The following is a 15,287-nucleotide window of genomic DNA, read 5'->3' on the forward strand; positions in this document are numbered from 1 at the left end:
TGGAAAGACTTAATTATCTGTAAATGCTCACATTCAAAGCATTGTCTTGCATCTTTGACTTTGTCTATATAGGTGTTGTATGACTTCTTACTGTGCTCACCCCAGTCCAACGCTGGCATCTCCACATAATAACCAAACCAATACTTAAATCTTGCAGCATACTGATGAAGGAAAACTTAATTCGCGCATCTTGTACGTGCTGATTAAGCTGGTCATCTAAACTTGTGCAAAATGTTTTACTCTTAAACCCCAAATATTGCAGCATTGATAATGACGTTTTCAATTTTCAGTGCTATGGCAAGAAGACGCGTGTTTGGATTGCTTAATGTAAATTATTCTGTTAGTAGAATTTGCTGCTTGGAATTAAGTAGACTGCATATCGGCTTCAGTTAAAGATTTAACTTTTTTTTTTGCATGAAATCTAATTGATTATTGCATATACGAATGTAGAAGCACAGTGGTCGATGTTCTGCCAGACCTGCAATTTCATTCCCAAAATGCTGCAGTTCAGGTATGGAGCAGGAGGGATTTTTCCTCCCTCCTATTGAAGAGCACTTGCAACGTGCGATGGAATTAATTTTAGCCACACAGGGGTCAAACTTAAGAGAATTTATTGTGAATTGGCTGTGCAGTAGTCCCTTTCTGCACACTTAAGTTGCTTGTGGTTGTACTGCTCTCCTGGAGATTAAAGATCAGTGCATCTGCTGAATTTCTTTCTCCTCTTAACCCACGATATTTTGTAGTTCCTCTGCTCTCGACTGGCTTTCCCAGTCACATTACTTTGTGTTCAGCTTGATCATTAGTTTTTGACTTGTGCTCAAAGTTCAGTCGTCAGGTTAGTAAGCGAGTGCAGTTGATTGAGACCTCTGTAGTATTGGGGAAAAAGTGGATAGCAGTCTGCTCCACTTCTTCCAGAGATTAGTTCTTTAGGGGGGTAGACTGGTTGCAAACAAGCTATTTTCTTCAGGGAAATGGTTTTGTACTAAGGTGGGTTTAATGACATTCCGGGAGGAAAGTTTGGCAGGTGAGCATTTAATCGGGCAGAAGGCTGGTAATCAATCCCTCTGCCTCAAATAGCCCATGGTGGCACTGCACGGAGGTTTCTGGATGGTCTCCCTGCCCAGATGTCAATTGAAGATCTTTAAGTTCTTTTTCCATTGGATGTGGGACTTTCTGGCAAGTCTGGGATTTTTTTTTTAGAACATAGAACATTACAGCGCAGTACGGGCCCTTCGGCCCTCGATGTTGCGCTGACCTGTGAAACCATCTGAAGCCTATCTGACCTACACTATTCCATTTTCGTCCATGTGTTTATCCAGTGACCACTTAAATGCCCTTAAAGTTGGCGAGTCTACTACTGTTGCAGGCAGGGCGTTCCACAACCCTACTACTCTCTTGAGTAAAGAAACTGCCTCTGACATCTGTCCTATATCTACCACCCCTCAATTTAAAGCTATGTCCGCTCGTGTTTGTCATCACCATCCGAGGAAAAAGACTCGCTGTCCACCCTATCTAACCCTCTGACTATCTTATATGTCTCTATTAAGTCACCTCTCAGCCTTCTCCTCTCTAACGAAAACAACCTCAAGTCCCTGAGCCTTTCCTCGTAAGACCTTCCCTCCATACCAGGCAACATCCTAGTAAATCTCCTCTGAACCCTTTCCAAAGCTTCCACATCCTTCCTATAATGTGGTGACCAGAACTGCACGCAGTACTCCAGGAGCGGCCGCACCAGAGATATGTACAGCTGCAGCATGACCTTGTGGCTCCGAAACTCAATCCCCCTACTGATAAAGGCTAGCACACAATATGTCGCCTTAACAGCCCTATTAACCTGGGTGGCAACTTTCAGGGATTTATGTACCTGGATGCCGAGATCTCTCTGTTCATCTACACTACCAAGAATCTTGCCATTAGCCCAGTACTCTGCATTCCTGTTACTCCTTCCAAAGTGAACCACCTCACACTTTTCCGCATTAAACTCCATCTGCCACCTCTCAGCCCAGCTCTGCAGCTTATCTAGGTCCCTCTGTATCCTATAACATCCTTCAGCACTATCCACAACTCCACCGACCTTCGTGTCATCTGCAAATTTACTAACCCATCCTTCTACACCCTCTTCCAGTCATTTATAAAAATGACAAACAGCAGTGGCCCCAAAACAGATCCTTGTGGTACACCACTAGTAACTGAACTCCAGGATGAACATTTGCCATCAACCACCACTCTGTCTTCTTTCAGCTAGCCAATTACTGATCCAAACCGCTAAATCACCTTCAATCCCATACTTCCTTATTTTCTGCAATAGCCTACCGTGGGGAACCTTATCAAACGCCTTACTGAAATCCATATACACCACATCAACCGCTTTACCCTCATCCACCTGTTTGGTCACCTTCTCAAAAAACTCAAGGTTTGTGAGGCATGACCTACCCTTCACAAAACCGTGTTGACTATCGCTAATCAACTTGTTGTTTTCAAGATGATTATAAACCCTATCTCTTATAACCTTTTCCAACATTTTACCCATAACCGAAGTGAGGCTCACAGGTCTATAATTACCAGGGTTGTCTCTACTCCCCTTCTTGAACAAGGGGACAACATTTGCTATCCTCCGGCACTATTCCTGTTGACAAAGACGACATAAAGATTAAGGACAAAGGCTCTGCAATCTCCTCCCTGGCTTCCCAGAGAATCCTAGGATAAATCCCATCTGGCCCAGGGGACTTATCTATTTTGACATTTTCCAAAATTGATAACACCTCCTCCTTTTGAACCTCAATTCCATCTAGCCTGGTCGACTGAACCTGAGTATTCTCCTCGACAACATTGTCTTTCTCCAGTGTAAACACTGATGAAAAATATCCATTTAATGCTTCCCCTATCTCCTCTGAATCCACACACAACTTTCCAATACTATCCTTGATTGGCCCTAATTTTACTCTAGTCATTCTTTTGTTCCTGATATACCTAAATGGCCCTTGAACCCAGTGGCTTGCTAGGCTATTTCAGAGGGCAGCCACAAGTATGTGGGTCTGGAGTTGCATGTAGGCCAGACCAGGTAAGGATGGCTGATTTCCTTCCCTAAAGGACATTGGTGAACTAAATTAGCTTTTGTGACAGTCGACAGTGGTTTCATGATCACCGTTACTGGGTCTCGCTTCTCAATTCAAGATTCTGAATAGATTTTTAAAAAGATCAATCAGCTGCCATTAGAGAGATTTGCCCCCATGTCCCTGGTCTTTAACCTTGGTGCCTGGATCACTGGTCACTAGTTCAGTAACCTACGCCAATGTTTCTCTTCCCCTGCTGTTCCTGGGGGGAGAAAGGAGAAAGAGATATCTTGTTCAAAGGCACTCCGTGCCACCCTCCATGTAGGGCTCCCGATCTCTCCCTGGGACTTTATCACCTCCTGGTGCCCTTGATCTTGTGAACTGTCCTGCCCAGTTGGCATTAATGCAGTGGACATCGAAAAGGAGACCATGTGGGGCATTATGCTGGCTCTGCATGTGCCAGGTGAAACCCATATTGCGTTAATGCTGCCTCTTGTCAGCAGTGAAGAAATTATGCAATAATCAATCATTCTGCAGCTATGTTGGGTTGACTGATTTCTAGTTTCATTGTTTATTGGCAGGGTTCAAAGTTTTACAAATTCGCAGACACCAGTTTTCTCACAGCAGTTCATGTTTGCCGCCTTAATCCTGCCTTCAGTCCATGAAGCTACTCACTGCTATCTTGCTTATACTGCTTTCAGTCATGCAGATACAAGAAGCTGACAGATATGCTTTGGGCAGTTGGAAAGACAATAGCACAAAGTGTTCAACCTCCTACTGATTATTCAGGGGAAACAAAGCATCCTCTAGTGGAATTTGGAAGATGTATGGTTTACATTGCTTTGGTGGGAGTCTTGATGCATGAGTATTCTAGTGTTAAATTGCCATTTAACTTAGTGGAGTTAATCTTGGAAAGGAGCTATTGCTGGTAAATAATGGTCCCTGGACCTATTCACCTCTGGAGCAGTGTACTATTTGGGAACAACATTCTATTGGCAACCAGCAGGGTCTGGCAGAGCTGAACAGGCTGAAATGGTTTGGTTCTTTCACATCATGCCACCTTGATTTAAACTGTACCATTATCCTCAATGTTTCCCTTCACCTAGGAAGTTGATGGCCTGGAATTTCTACCCATTCATACACGTACGATTATGCATCTAATTGACCAATATCCTCTGTACGAATTGGTCACACCCAAAAGCCCCTTCTGCTCACAAAGGTCCAGATTCCAAATTAGAGCCTTGAGCACGAGTTTGATGTAATTGTGCTGGTCTTTTCCCATTGAGATTTTCAAACCTATCCGCAGTCGCCTGAAACAGCCGTTGCATGGATCATTGAAGCTGCTCTGCAAACAGAAGATGTTTTTTTTTCACAAAGTAAAATTGGTTTTCTTTCCGCTGCCCGCCTTCTGATTAGGGGAGTGAACCACTGGTATGAAGTAGCACTCGTGAACAGCACCCCAGCTGGGTGTAGCTGACCTGTTAGCAAAAGTAATGACATTTTCAGGAAGAAGAACCTTGCCCAGCCCCAATGGTCGCTGTCTCTCTCCAGCCAATGGTGTTTACTGGGTATTTTTCTTGTAGCTGAAGGGGGTTGAAAGCCAGTTTATAAAGGATTTCTTAACCGTTTGAATTTGTTTGAGAAGTTTTAAACTGTAATTATAACTTAACGGGTGGATCCCAAATTATGTTCCCATCCCAGTTATGTCAAATATTTTGCTGCTTTGGTGCCAAATGTGCATAAAAATAAAGAACGGTAGGATGCTTCACAACGCATTAATTCAGTCTAGTGACTCCCAACCTGCATCCCAACTAATTGTTCACCCATTGCAATTAACATTGCACAAAGCAAGGTGTAATGCATATTCCCTGTGATTCACGTACCCATTTGCTCCATGCACTTAAACCTGTACTTGAGTATCCATTTGAAACTCTGTTTTTGCAAGTGTTTGATTATTCCAGTGTGGAAGCAAACTTGGGGCAATTTTTTTTTTTGTGGATGGTTTTGAACCCATTCCAAATCACTACCTTTGATTTGACTTTGTAAATCTTGTGATTTGTGGGAACAATCCAAAACCCAAATGGAGAATGAAGAATTAATGGGATGTCTCCACAGCCTTTCCCCGGAAGACCTCAAATTTCCCCTCACTTCTCCCTTTTCGCCTTCTGTAATCTTCATCTCCAATCTTAGTTATCTAAGGACCCATCCCAGTTAATTAGTAGACCAACTAACAGTGCCAGTGAATACTATGATTTGCCTTGTGTTCTAACCTTTCAATTAAACATTAAATTTGCATGTATTCAACTTATTCTTTTGCATGTTTTAGAACACTGGCGTGTTTAGATGGCAGTTGTGCAATATACCTGTAACTTTCAATCGCACGCCTCCCCAACTTGAGACCTGTACAGATTGACCACCTTTACCAATGAAATGTTAACATCTGCACTGGTTTCAAATGTCTGGTTCAGGTTGCAATGATGGAGCCAACCGCTTCTAATTTAATTGGGTGCCAAATTAGTTTATCCCCCGAGGCATCAAAAAAACAAGTGGCTTTTATTCTGATTCCACTTGTATTCCTGCTCGGCAAATGTTGCACAACTACCTAGATCTTTCACTAATGTGTCATGTATACCTGACTCTCTTGCATCTTTCTCTGTTCCTGTCTTGTGGCCTACAGATAGCTCGTGAGGCAGAGGCTGCAATGTATCACCGACAGATGTATTCGGAGATCGCTCAACTCGCGCCTCCTACGGTAGACCCTTCGGAGACTGCTGCCATTGGCGCTGTGCAGGCCTCTTTTAAATGCCTTGCTGCTGGTATTATAGTCTTGACCAAATCTGGCAGGTAGAGTAGCCAAGGAGTCCTACTGTGCAGAAGGTTTAGAATTAACCATTTCTCCTTGCAGGGTTCTTGGATTATTCAACTTATCTGGCAGCTGCATAGTCAATTATTCCTCATTTGAAAAAGCTTTTCAATCAGGTTTTTGGATATATGAAATGACCGCAGTGTTCCTTTCATTGATCCTGAGGGAGCCTGCTGAATTTTGTTAAGCTGCCAGGTGGTTGGCCACGTCCAATGTAGGGAGCACATCCAACTGTGCTGAACTTGGCTGGAAGGTAGGTGGAGGTAGACTGAAACTCAGTGCACAAGGCGTAGGCAGGATGAATGGAGCAGACGTGGTAGTGACTGACCGGAATGTTCCCTTCCCTGGTGTGGCATCTGCAGATTGCTCGTGAGGCTGAGGCTGCCATGTACCACAGGCAGCTATTCGAAGAGCTGCGTCGCCTAGTACCCCTCTCCCGAGATCCAACAGAAGTAGCAGCCATTGGCGCCGTGGAGGCCTCTTTCAAGTGCTGTGCTGCAGCTGTGATAGTGCTGACTAAGTCTGGAAGGTAGGAATGATTCCATTGCTTGTCCCTGAACTGTTGACATTTCACTCGCCTATTTTTGTCCCGTCAGCTGGTCACCCCTTTCCTTACAGGGTGCATAGGCAGGCCAAACTGCAAATGTCAGTCCGATTTTAAACTGTGGATACCTGCAGTGCATCATTAAAATTATTTGCAAGGCCGTGTTGCGTTCGGTATTCTGCGTTTTTGAAGATGTAATTTGAAGCTGGTGTCCAACTGGCTAGAAACCTGAACTCTGACATGTGGATTCTTTGGTGTGACAACCGCATCTGAAATCTTTTTAAAAAAAATTATTGGTTCTTCAAGTTGGAGCTACTTCTTCATTCTAGGCAAATAGGGCAGCCAGGTAGCTTCCAAATGGCGCAAACACGTTACTCGCCTCTTCCTTGAATCCCTTCCAGCCTTACTGTCTGGACTCCCTGCTTACAAGTTTGCTGCAAGAGTGAGACAAGTGTAATCCTATTGCTGTTGACATGGTTTTTGTGTGTGTTAATGCCTCCATAGATCAATGGGATTGATGCAGTGTGCATTCATTTACCATTTATCGCCAGTTTACTTCACGGACTGCTCCCTTTATTCTTCAAAGTGGTGCTGTGCTTCATGGCATGTTTAGCTATGTCTTGCCTTCAGGTCATCTTCGGGAAGTGTGTATTCTCTGATCTCTCCTACTTTTTCTTTCTTTACCCCATCCTCTGGACACATGGTGGGGGGGGGGGGGGTGTAGAATCAACAGACTTGAATCTAACTAACTTGATTTAACAGATCACCAATTAGATTTTGACGGTTTTGCACCAGAAGCTTAAAATGAACCCTGTAGAACCAGCTGGCATTTTGACCTGCTGTGCCCATGCTTTATGTTCTCCCACAATTCTCCTTCCACTGTTCATTATCTCTTCTCAACTCACCCCTGTATCTCTTTCCTATCTCCCTCCGTGAATGCGTCTGGTCTTGCAAAAAATGCTTCACGTCTGTCTCAACCATTTCCTGTGTTGGGGAGTTCCAATCACCTCTGTTGTGTAGAAGAAAGTCCTCCCTAATCTGTTAACTTCCTGGCGACTGGCTTTTCATTATGTCCTAATGTTCCTGGCTTGCGCTGAACACATTCTCTGGGCCCGTACTATTGAATGCCGTCGTAATCTATCTGGCCTCCCTCTTAATCTCCATCTCAACAAGAACCCCCACACTTTTTGTTCCTTTAGTGCATCATCTTAACACTGATAACATACTTTGATGTTTTTCAGCACTTGGTCATGTGCCTTTAACATGTTTTTATTGTGCAGTGGCCAGAGCTGCAGCATTACTCAATTGTGTGCTGACCAAGTTTTCTTCTACTTTGTTCTTCTACACTGTTTAACTCGTTTAACTTTCAGTATTTCTCTCTCTCGCTCCCCTATCCCATTTGTTTCATCAACTCCGAAAATATTTTGGCGGTCACTGCAAGGGCCCATTTCACACTCTCTACCAGAGAAAGCTTCTGTCCTGTAGATACTTTTCTGCTATCTTGGTCCAGACTCCAATTCTTTTGACCGCCTTATGATGGACATCTCTTGTGGCACCTTTTCTGCACTCTCTGAAAAGCCTGTCATGCCATGCCCGTGACCACTTAGAAAGAATAGAATGCAATTGCTAAGGGTCCTTTTTTTTTTTTTTTTATAGATCTATTCTGATTATTTTTCCAATATTTATCATCCAAGGCCATCTGTTAAAAGGCTTCTGGGATTTTTTGCTTCCATTGAAACAGATCTCATTTAGTTCCTTGGGTTAAATAGTCTTTTAAGATTCTATTTGTTGCCCACCCATTCTATGACATTATTCTTTGTTTCCCGATGAATTTGGAAATTGCCACTGTTCCTCTATCTGGATCCAGGATTTATCCTCCAGTTTGACCAGTTGTCTCCATTTCCACCTTATAAAAATCCCTCTTGCCTTATATTGTTGACATTTTCCCTTTAGGTCTCAGTGACCTAATCAGATTCCTGGGGATTTATCACCCTCCCTTAAGTGATTCTATACATCTCATTACATGTTACTTGTGTACCTAGTAAATGCGTTACTCCTCGTGTTCATTTGTTTCCTCTTTGTCTGTTCAATCTTATTTTCAAAATGTCTCACATTAACGTTCAACCTTTACTTGTGTATCTGCCTTTTCTCGGATTGCGTTCACCCTCTCCCCTTTTGTCCACAATGTTGCATTTCCTTCATCTAGCATGCAGGCTTGTCCAGTGCATGGCGGCAGCTATAGTGCAGCATTCCCACGTTCTATTGTCACGCAACAGCAATATTCTTCCCTATCCTGACTCCACTTTCATCAGACTGTGCAGGGCATTGGATCCAGAGGCTATTCCATCTGCTTGTGAAACATTTAGTTGTCAGAGGTCTGGTTTATTGGATGCAAATTTAAGAAGTGCTGAAACAACTGTGACTCTGTCCACCTGCAGCAAACCTTTCCTTTGGTTGAAGTGGGATGATAGTCCGTCTCCCACCCCCCGCCCCATACAACTTTGTATAGTGCATTAATCAGTTGTTCTTCCAATTTTGGTTCTTAAACCTGTAGAAAATGCATTTTCTTTCATTTTAAAACTCCACATTTGAAGTGGGGTGCAATTCAGTCCTTATTACCTTTTCTGTCATCCAAATTTTGATTTTTGATTTTTTTGTTTTGCTGGGCAACAGTCGTTATCCTGCTTTTAAACGAGTGCGGTGCAGTTGGCACTGCAGCCCCACAGCAGCAGGGTCCCAGGTTCGATTCCAGCCTCGGGTGACTGTCTGTCACCAGTGACGTTCTCCCAGTGTCTGCATGCGTTTCCTCCTGGTGCTCCGGTTTCATCCCACAACCCAAAGATGTGCAGGTTAGGTGGGGTTACGGGCGAGTGGGCCTAGATAGGATGCTCTTTCAGAGGGTCGGTGCAGACTCGATGGGCTGAATGGCCACCTGCACCATAGGGCTTCCATGTTTCACAGGGGGGCTTGGGATTGAATACTGCTGCTTGCCACCAATATGACTCCGCAGGTGTCACTAGGCCAAGTCTGCTGTATGACTAATATAAATTGCGCTCCAAATATATTGAGCATGACCTGGTTTGTCCATGGGGTCCTAGTGTTGAAGTGCCTCTAAATCTTACAAGATTGGAAAAATAAGTAAAATAGCCTTGAATAGACTGCCAGGATCAGTTTTATGGACAAAATTTCAGATTGGATTAATCATCACTCTTAATCTAACCTGAGGACTAACATCCCCTATGGCGCTCTTACATTTCAGTTCCCTGCAAATAATGATTTGCTGCTGAGTTGGAGAACATGGGAGGTTGAGAACTAGATGGATTCTCTGCTCTGTCCAACAACTGGGGGTAGGAGTCTGTAGTGACGCATTACCTCCCATGGTGTCTTGTATAACGATTGAATCCAGTGTCACAGTGACGAGCGAGTCCAAATTATTGACCCGTTGTGTTTCGTTATTCTGAAAGCTGTACTGAAGTGCATTGGAAAAGGGGCCGGTTTGCTGTGGGGCATGTAGAAAACCTGCCCTGCTTACTGACTCCTTACTGCTCAGATAATTGTCCCAAGTTGCAAAACTGCAAATCCAACAGGATGCTTTTAGGTTAGGTGCTTGGCAGAATCCCAGTTCTTCCTCCTCCCTGACCTGGGAATTGTTTGCTATGGAAAGACCTGGTTCGATTTCTCTGCCTGTAATTCGATGAAACTAAATTTTGTTGCAGTCCAAATGTGCCTTGCTCATTTGAGGCTCTTAAACTCATTGGGAGGCTGCGAGTCACTGAACCGGAGCTGCTAATAGCCAGTGAGGGGAATAAGGCACCTGAGACTTGACGGAACAGGACAAAAAAAAGAGGTTGTTTGGCTGCTCCCCATCACGGAAAGGGGGAAAAAAAAGCTCTCTGGGCCTTGCACAACGTCAGTTGACTAGACACTCTTTTGTGCAAAACCAGCCTTGCATTTCAAGGTTCTGAGTTTGATTCCAATACATTAACATTTAAGGAATCTGCATTCCCTGTGCTGCTGGAGGACAAAAGGAACTTGACTGCTCACTGCTGATGTTGGGTAACTGTGATGCTGACTGATGTTCTGTTGACTGGTCAGCAGATCTTGCAGTCCAGGTTAGCCCTCAAAATCCTAGCCTAACCAGGCATTGGGGCAGCGTAACCTGTGGTGGTAGTTGAATGTTAGCTCTTAGACCTGAGGGCAATGAAACACATAATGATAAAACGTGAAAGACTGCAGAGGGGCTGTTTAGCTCACAGGGCTAATCGCTGGCTTTGAAAGCAGACCAAGGCAAGCCAGCAGCACGGTTCAATTCCCGTAACAGCCTCCCCGAACAGGTGCCGGAATGTGGCGACTAGGGGCTTTTCACAGTAACTTCATTGAAGCCTACTCGTGACAATAAGCGATTTTCATTTCATGCTGGAATCTGAAACAAATGCTGGAAGACCTCAGCAGGTCTGTCCCTCCTATGCTACCGGACCCTCTGAGGTCTTCCAGCGTTTTGCTGTTTTTGTGTTGGTGAATCATTTAAACCTGACCTTATAATGTTTCCTTAGATTGGGCAAAATGCCCAAGATGTAGCCAAGGCCAAATCCGAGGCCTCATCTTAAGGTTTGATCTTTCAAGTGTGGTTAATTTGAAAAACCCTTCAACCGTAACTGTTTACGTTTTAGTGTACTGATGGGTGTTGTTTTTGTTTAGGTCTGCGCACCTGGTGTCCCGGTACCGCCCACGAGCTCCCATCATTGCTGTAACCCGTGAAGCTCAGACTGCACGTCAGGCCCACCTTTACCGCGGCATTTTCCCGGTCATCTTCAGGCAACCGACCGATGCAGTATGGTCTGATGATGTTGACCATAGGGTGAATTTTGCCATGGAAGTCGGTAAGTTGAGCGCAGCAGAATGCAAGGTGTTGCAAATACCTTAAGTGGGTCTGGCAGTAACCGGAGTGAAAGGAAGCCAAATATGCAGGTGCAGCAGATAATAAAGAAAGCAAATGGAATGTTGGCATTTCTAGCAAAAGGAATTGAGTGTAAAGGTAAGGACGTGTTGTTGTAACAATCGGGGCATTGGTAGTAAGACCTCACCTGGAGTATTGTGCACAGTTTTGGTCCCCTTATTTGAGGAAAAATGTAGTGGCATTGGAGGCAGTTCAGAGGAGGTTCACTAGATTGATTCCAGAGATGAGGGGTTTGTCATGAGGTGAGATTGAACAGTTTAGGCTGATTCTCTAGAGTTTAGAAGAATGAGGAGGACCAAATTGAGGTGTACAAGATGATAGAAGGTATGGATAAAGTAGACGTGGAGCAGATATTTTCTTGGGGCATTCTAAAATGAGAGGTCATAATCTTAGAAGAGGGAGCAAATTTAAAACTGATTTGAGGAGAAACTACTCCCTGAAGAGTTGTGAATCTGTAGAATTTGCTATCCCAGAGTGTGATGGATGCTGGGACAGTGAGTAAATTTAAGGAGGAGTTGCAGTTTTTTAAATTGGTAATGGGTTGAAGGGTTATGGAGAATGGGCAGGACAGTAGAGTTGAGGCCAGGATGGTCACATTGAGGGTGTTGCGCTCGGGAGGCTAAATTGCCTTTTCCGGCTCCGAGGTCATGTGTTTTAGGGAGGAGATGCTCCGGCTGATTTGGCAATCCTGCTCTTGGTCTGTAACATTGTATGAGGAGATACTGGCGTTGGACGAGGGTGAGCACAGTAAGACGTCTTACAACACCAGGTTAAAGTCCAACAGGTTTGTTTCAAATCACGAGCTTTCGGAGCACTGCTCCTTCCTCGGGTGAAATTCATCTGAGGAAGGAGCAGTGCTCTGAAAGCTCATGATTTGAAACAAACCTGTTGGACTTTAACCTGGTATTGTAAGACTTCTTACTGTAACATTGGATCAGCCATGATAGAATGGCAGAGCAGACTCGATGGGCCAAATGGCCTAATCCTGCTCCTATGAACTTATGACTCTTCAGAACTGACTATTTCCTTGTTGGGGGCGGAGGGGGGGTGAAACCTCATGAAACTTGGAGTGGATTGCATCCATTTTTATTTTCTGCATAATTGCTTGAATAATTTTTAACCTGCAGGAAAGTCTCGTGGTTTCTTCAAGTCCTGTGACCTGGTGATCGTGCTGACAGGCTGGCGCCCAGGATCTGGTTCCACCAATACCATGCGTGTCCTGCAAGTGCCCTGAACGGCTAGGATCTCCCATTGATGTCCACTGCAGTACCGCCTCCTCACTTTTTTTTTAGGCAGCTACCGCTTTATGTACTGCAGGGCAACTGCCAGCTGCTAACCTCTGAGCATCTCTACATAAGCAAACAAAATAATGCAGCGTTTTTGGTCATAAGTTCAGCTCCTGATCCAAGTTACTCTATACTGCACCTGACTGTCTGATGTAAGACTATTATATAATTGTTTCAGTCAGTGTATTATTGTTGTACTAAGTGTACCATACCTTCACAAACCTTTATTTATATTTTTGTGGTTGAAATCTATCTTTAATAAAAATTATGCCCAATAATGTACCCTATTATTCAGTCAGGACTTTGGTTACATTACTTGTGCATTCTTCAGATTCTGTTTAAATTTGGCCTGTTTGCAATTGCGGAGTTTAGACCAGATGTTTCACTTGGTACAACATGCTTCTGTGAATATAGGAGTACAATGCAGTTTAATTGTTGCGTGTGGTGGATATCAATAAACGCTACATCCCACAAGTTTCACCCTTGCCTCGTCTTTTTTCAAACAACAGATGCTTTAGATGAGGAGGTCCATCTGTGATCTCAAGAATATGAAATGAAAATTGAAATGAAAATCGCTTGTCACGCGTAGGCTTCAATGAAGTTACTGTGAAAAGCCCCTTTGCTTTGCTTTGAAAAGCCCCTACTGTGAAAAGCTCAAGAATATACAATGGCATGTAAAACATTTGAAACCCTGTTACTGGTTGTCCTCTTAATTTGCTGCATCACTGTGTCTAATTGGATGCTGCCGATTTCCCAACAGATCCGTCCCACGCCAGGAGGAGCATCCGGTTACAAGGGCACAATGTAAAATGAGTGCAGGCAGCTTTGGGTTAAGGGGTAAAAATGGAAAATTGTCCCCCAACTGATGACGAAATGGACCATTCCATTTAGCTTGCAATCGGAAGTTGAAGAGTGACTCCTTTGGGTAATGAGAAGGTGCACTCTGACGTTCAAAATACCAACTTTTTAACATTTGCCATTCTGCTTGTTAGAACTTGGAAAAAGCTGTTCCCTGTGACTATTCCTCCTAAATCATTTGATGTAAACTTGTGTCTGTTGAAGGTGAATCTGGAAACCCCTGCAGTTGAGCAGTCTGCAGGGGTAAAGAGCAGAAGTAGAAACAATGCTGGAAATATTCAATAGAATGCCTACACTGCAGAAAGAGGCCCATTGGCTCTATACTGACTTCCCATTAGACCTAGTTCCAGCTTCTGGAGTATTTTACTTTTGAATAGGAGCAGTTTTGGCTTTCTGTGCTCATTGACAAAAGCAAAGTATTAATTTCCAGGATCATCTTTTGTAGAATATCGCCATAGTTACAGATACTGCTTGAGCGCCAACAATATATTCCAGGGAACCACCAGATTGCGTTGCAGACTGTCATTCAGCATTGATTATATATGCCTTCCTAGTTTCTTTATTGAGAAGTCACAAAATATGAATAGTGCAGCTAATTGATGCTGTCATCTTCATCACTCAGCTGTGTTGGTTGTGCTGAAGCTATGGACTGTACATGATTGATGGAACAATTCTGTAGTCATTATTCTATTGTATCTGTAGTGATATGCATCACTGTAAATACACAAGGGGTTAATGTAAATACATTAGGACTAAGTAAACACTAGAGGGAGCACCACAGACATCATGACATGCAGACATACAGCTAATGAACACCTAGAATAGGACACAATCAATGGGCAGTCAAGACACCCAGAGGTGACACTGCCACAAGAGGGCAACCCATATAAAAGGACAGGGCACACATGCTCTTTCTCTTTCCACAGGTGACACTTGGGGAGCAGGACGGGGGCAGATCAGAAGCATCACACACACTGCATGGCTTAGAGGAGACTGGTTAGTTAGACTGAGTTACTGTAGCAAGATTAGCAGGAGGAGGAAAATTGTTAACTGTTCAATAAATGTATATCTCCAAGTCTGAACCTTTGTCAGAGCGTACATCAAGAAAGCAGCTTATGCTACATGAAGCATAACAGCAGTATCGAAAAAGCTTTACCTCATCTTCTGGATACTTGTCATTACTGAGTTGACATCTTGCCAGTTTTTAAGTTCCAGCGTCACCACATCTTTAGTCTTATCCAATTATAATACCAGGCACAAGGTGGCCTCTGAAAATCTCTCCTAAGACTTAATTGTGACCCTCCATTAGGCTTTGATAAGACATAGGAGTGGAAGTAAGGCCATTCGGCCCATCGAGTCCACTCCGCCATTCAATCATGGCTGATGGGCATTTCAACTCCACCTACCAGCATTCTCCCCATAGCCCTTAATTCCTCGCGACATCAAGAATTTATCTATCTCTGCCTTGAAGCCATTTAGTGTCCTGGCCTCCACTGCACTCCGCGGCAATGAATTCCACAGGTCCACCACGCTCTGGCTGAAGAAATGTCTCCGCATTTCTGTTCTGAATTTACCCCCTCTAATTCTAAGGCTGTGCCCACGGGTCCTCGCCTAACGGAAACAGTTTCTTTGCGTCCACCCTTTCTAAGCCATGTATTATCTTGTAAGTTTCCATTAGATCTCCCCTTAACCTTCTAAACTCAACTGATCTAAGAGGGTTACTACA

The 15,287-nt window shown here is 43.9% G+C and overlaps 1 protein-coding gene across 9 annotated transcripts in view; it reads left to right on the plus strand.

The window, feature by feature from the left end:
• Positions 1–13,181, plus strand: part of pkma (pyruvate kinase M1/2a) — a 72,427-nt gene extending 59,246 nt beyond the window's left edge. For 8 of the 9 annotated variants that reach the window (XM_038784407.1, XM_038784409.1, XM_038784410.1 and 5 more), the window contains 3 exons: positions 6,279–6,445; positions 11,159–11,340; positions 12,545–13,181. In XM_038784407.1, coding sequence (XP_038640335.1) covers positions 6,279–6,445; positions 11,159–11,340; positions 12,545–12,651 — 456 coding nt within the window. In that variant the 3' untranslated portion in view covers positions 12,652–13,181. Of the gene's footprint in view, positions 1–5,730; positions 5,898–6,278; positions 6,446–11,158; positions 11,341–12,544 lie in introns of all 9 variants that reach the window. The other variant, XM_038784405.1, reaches the window with a different exon arrangement.
• The last annotated feature ends 2,106 nt before the right edge of the window (positions 13,182–15,287 follow it).

The sequence above is a fragment of the Scyliorhinus canicula genome, chromosome 24, assembly GCF_902713615.1.
Source record: "Scyliorhinus canicula chromosome 24, sScyCan1.1, whole genome shotgun sequence".
In the NCBI taxonomy this organism is placed as follows: Eukaryota; Metazoa; Chordata; class Chondrichthyes; order Carcharhiniformes; family Scyliorhinidae; genus Scyliorhinus; species Scyliorhinus canicula.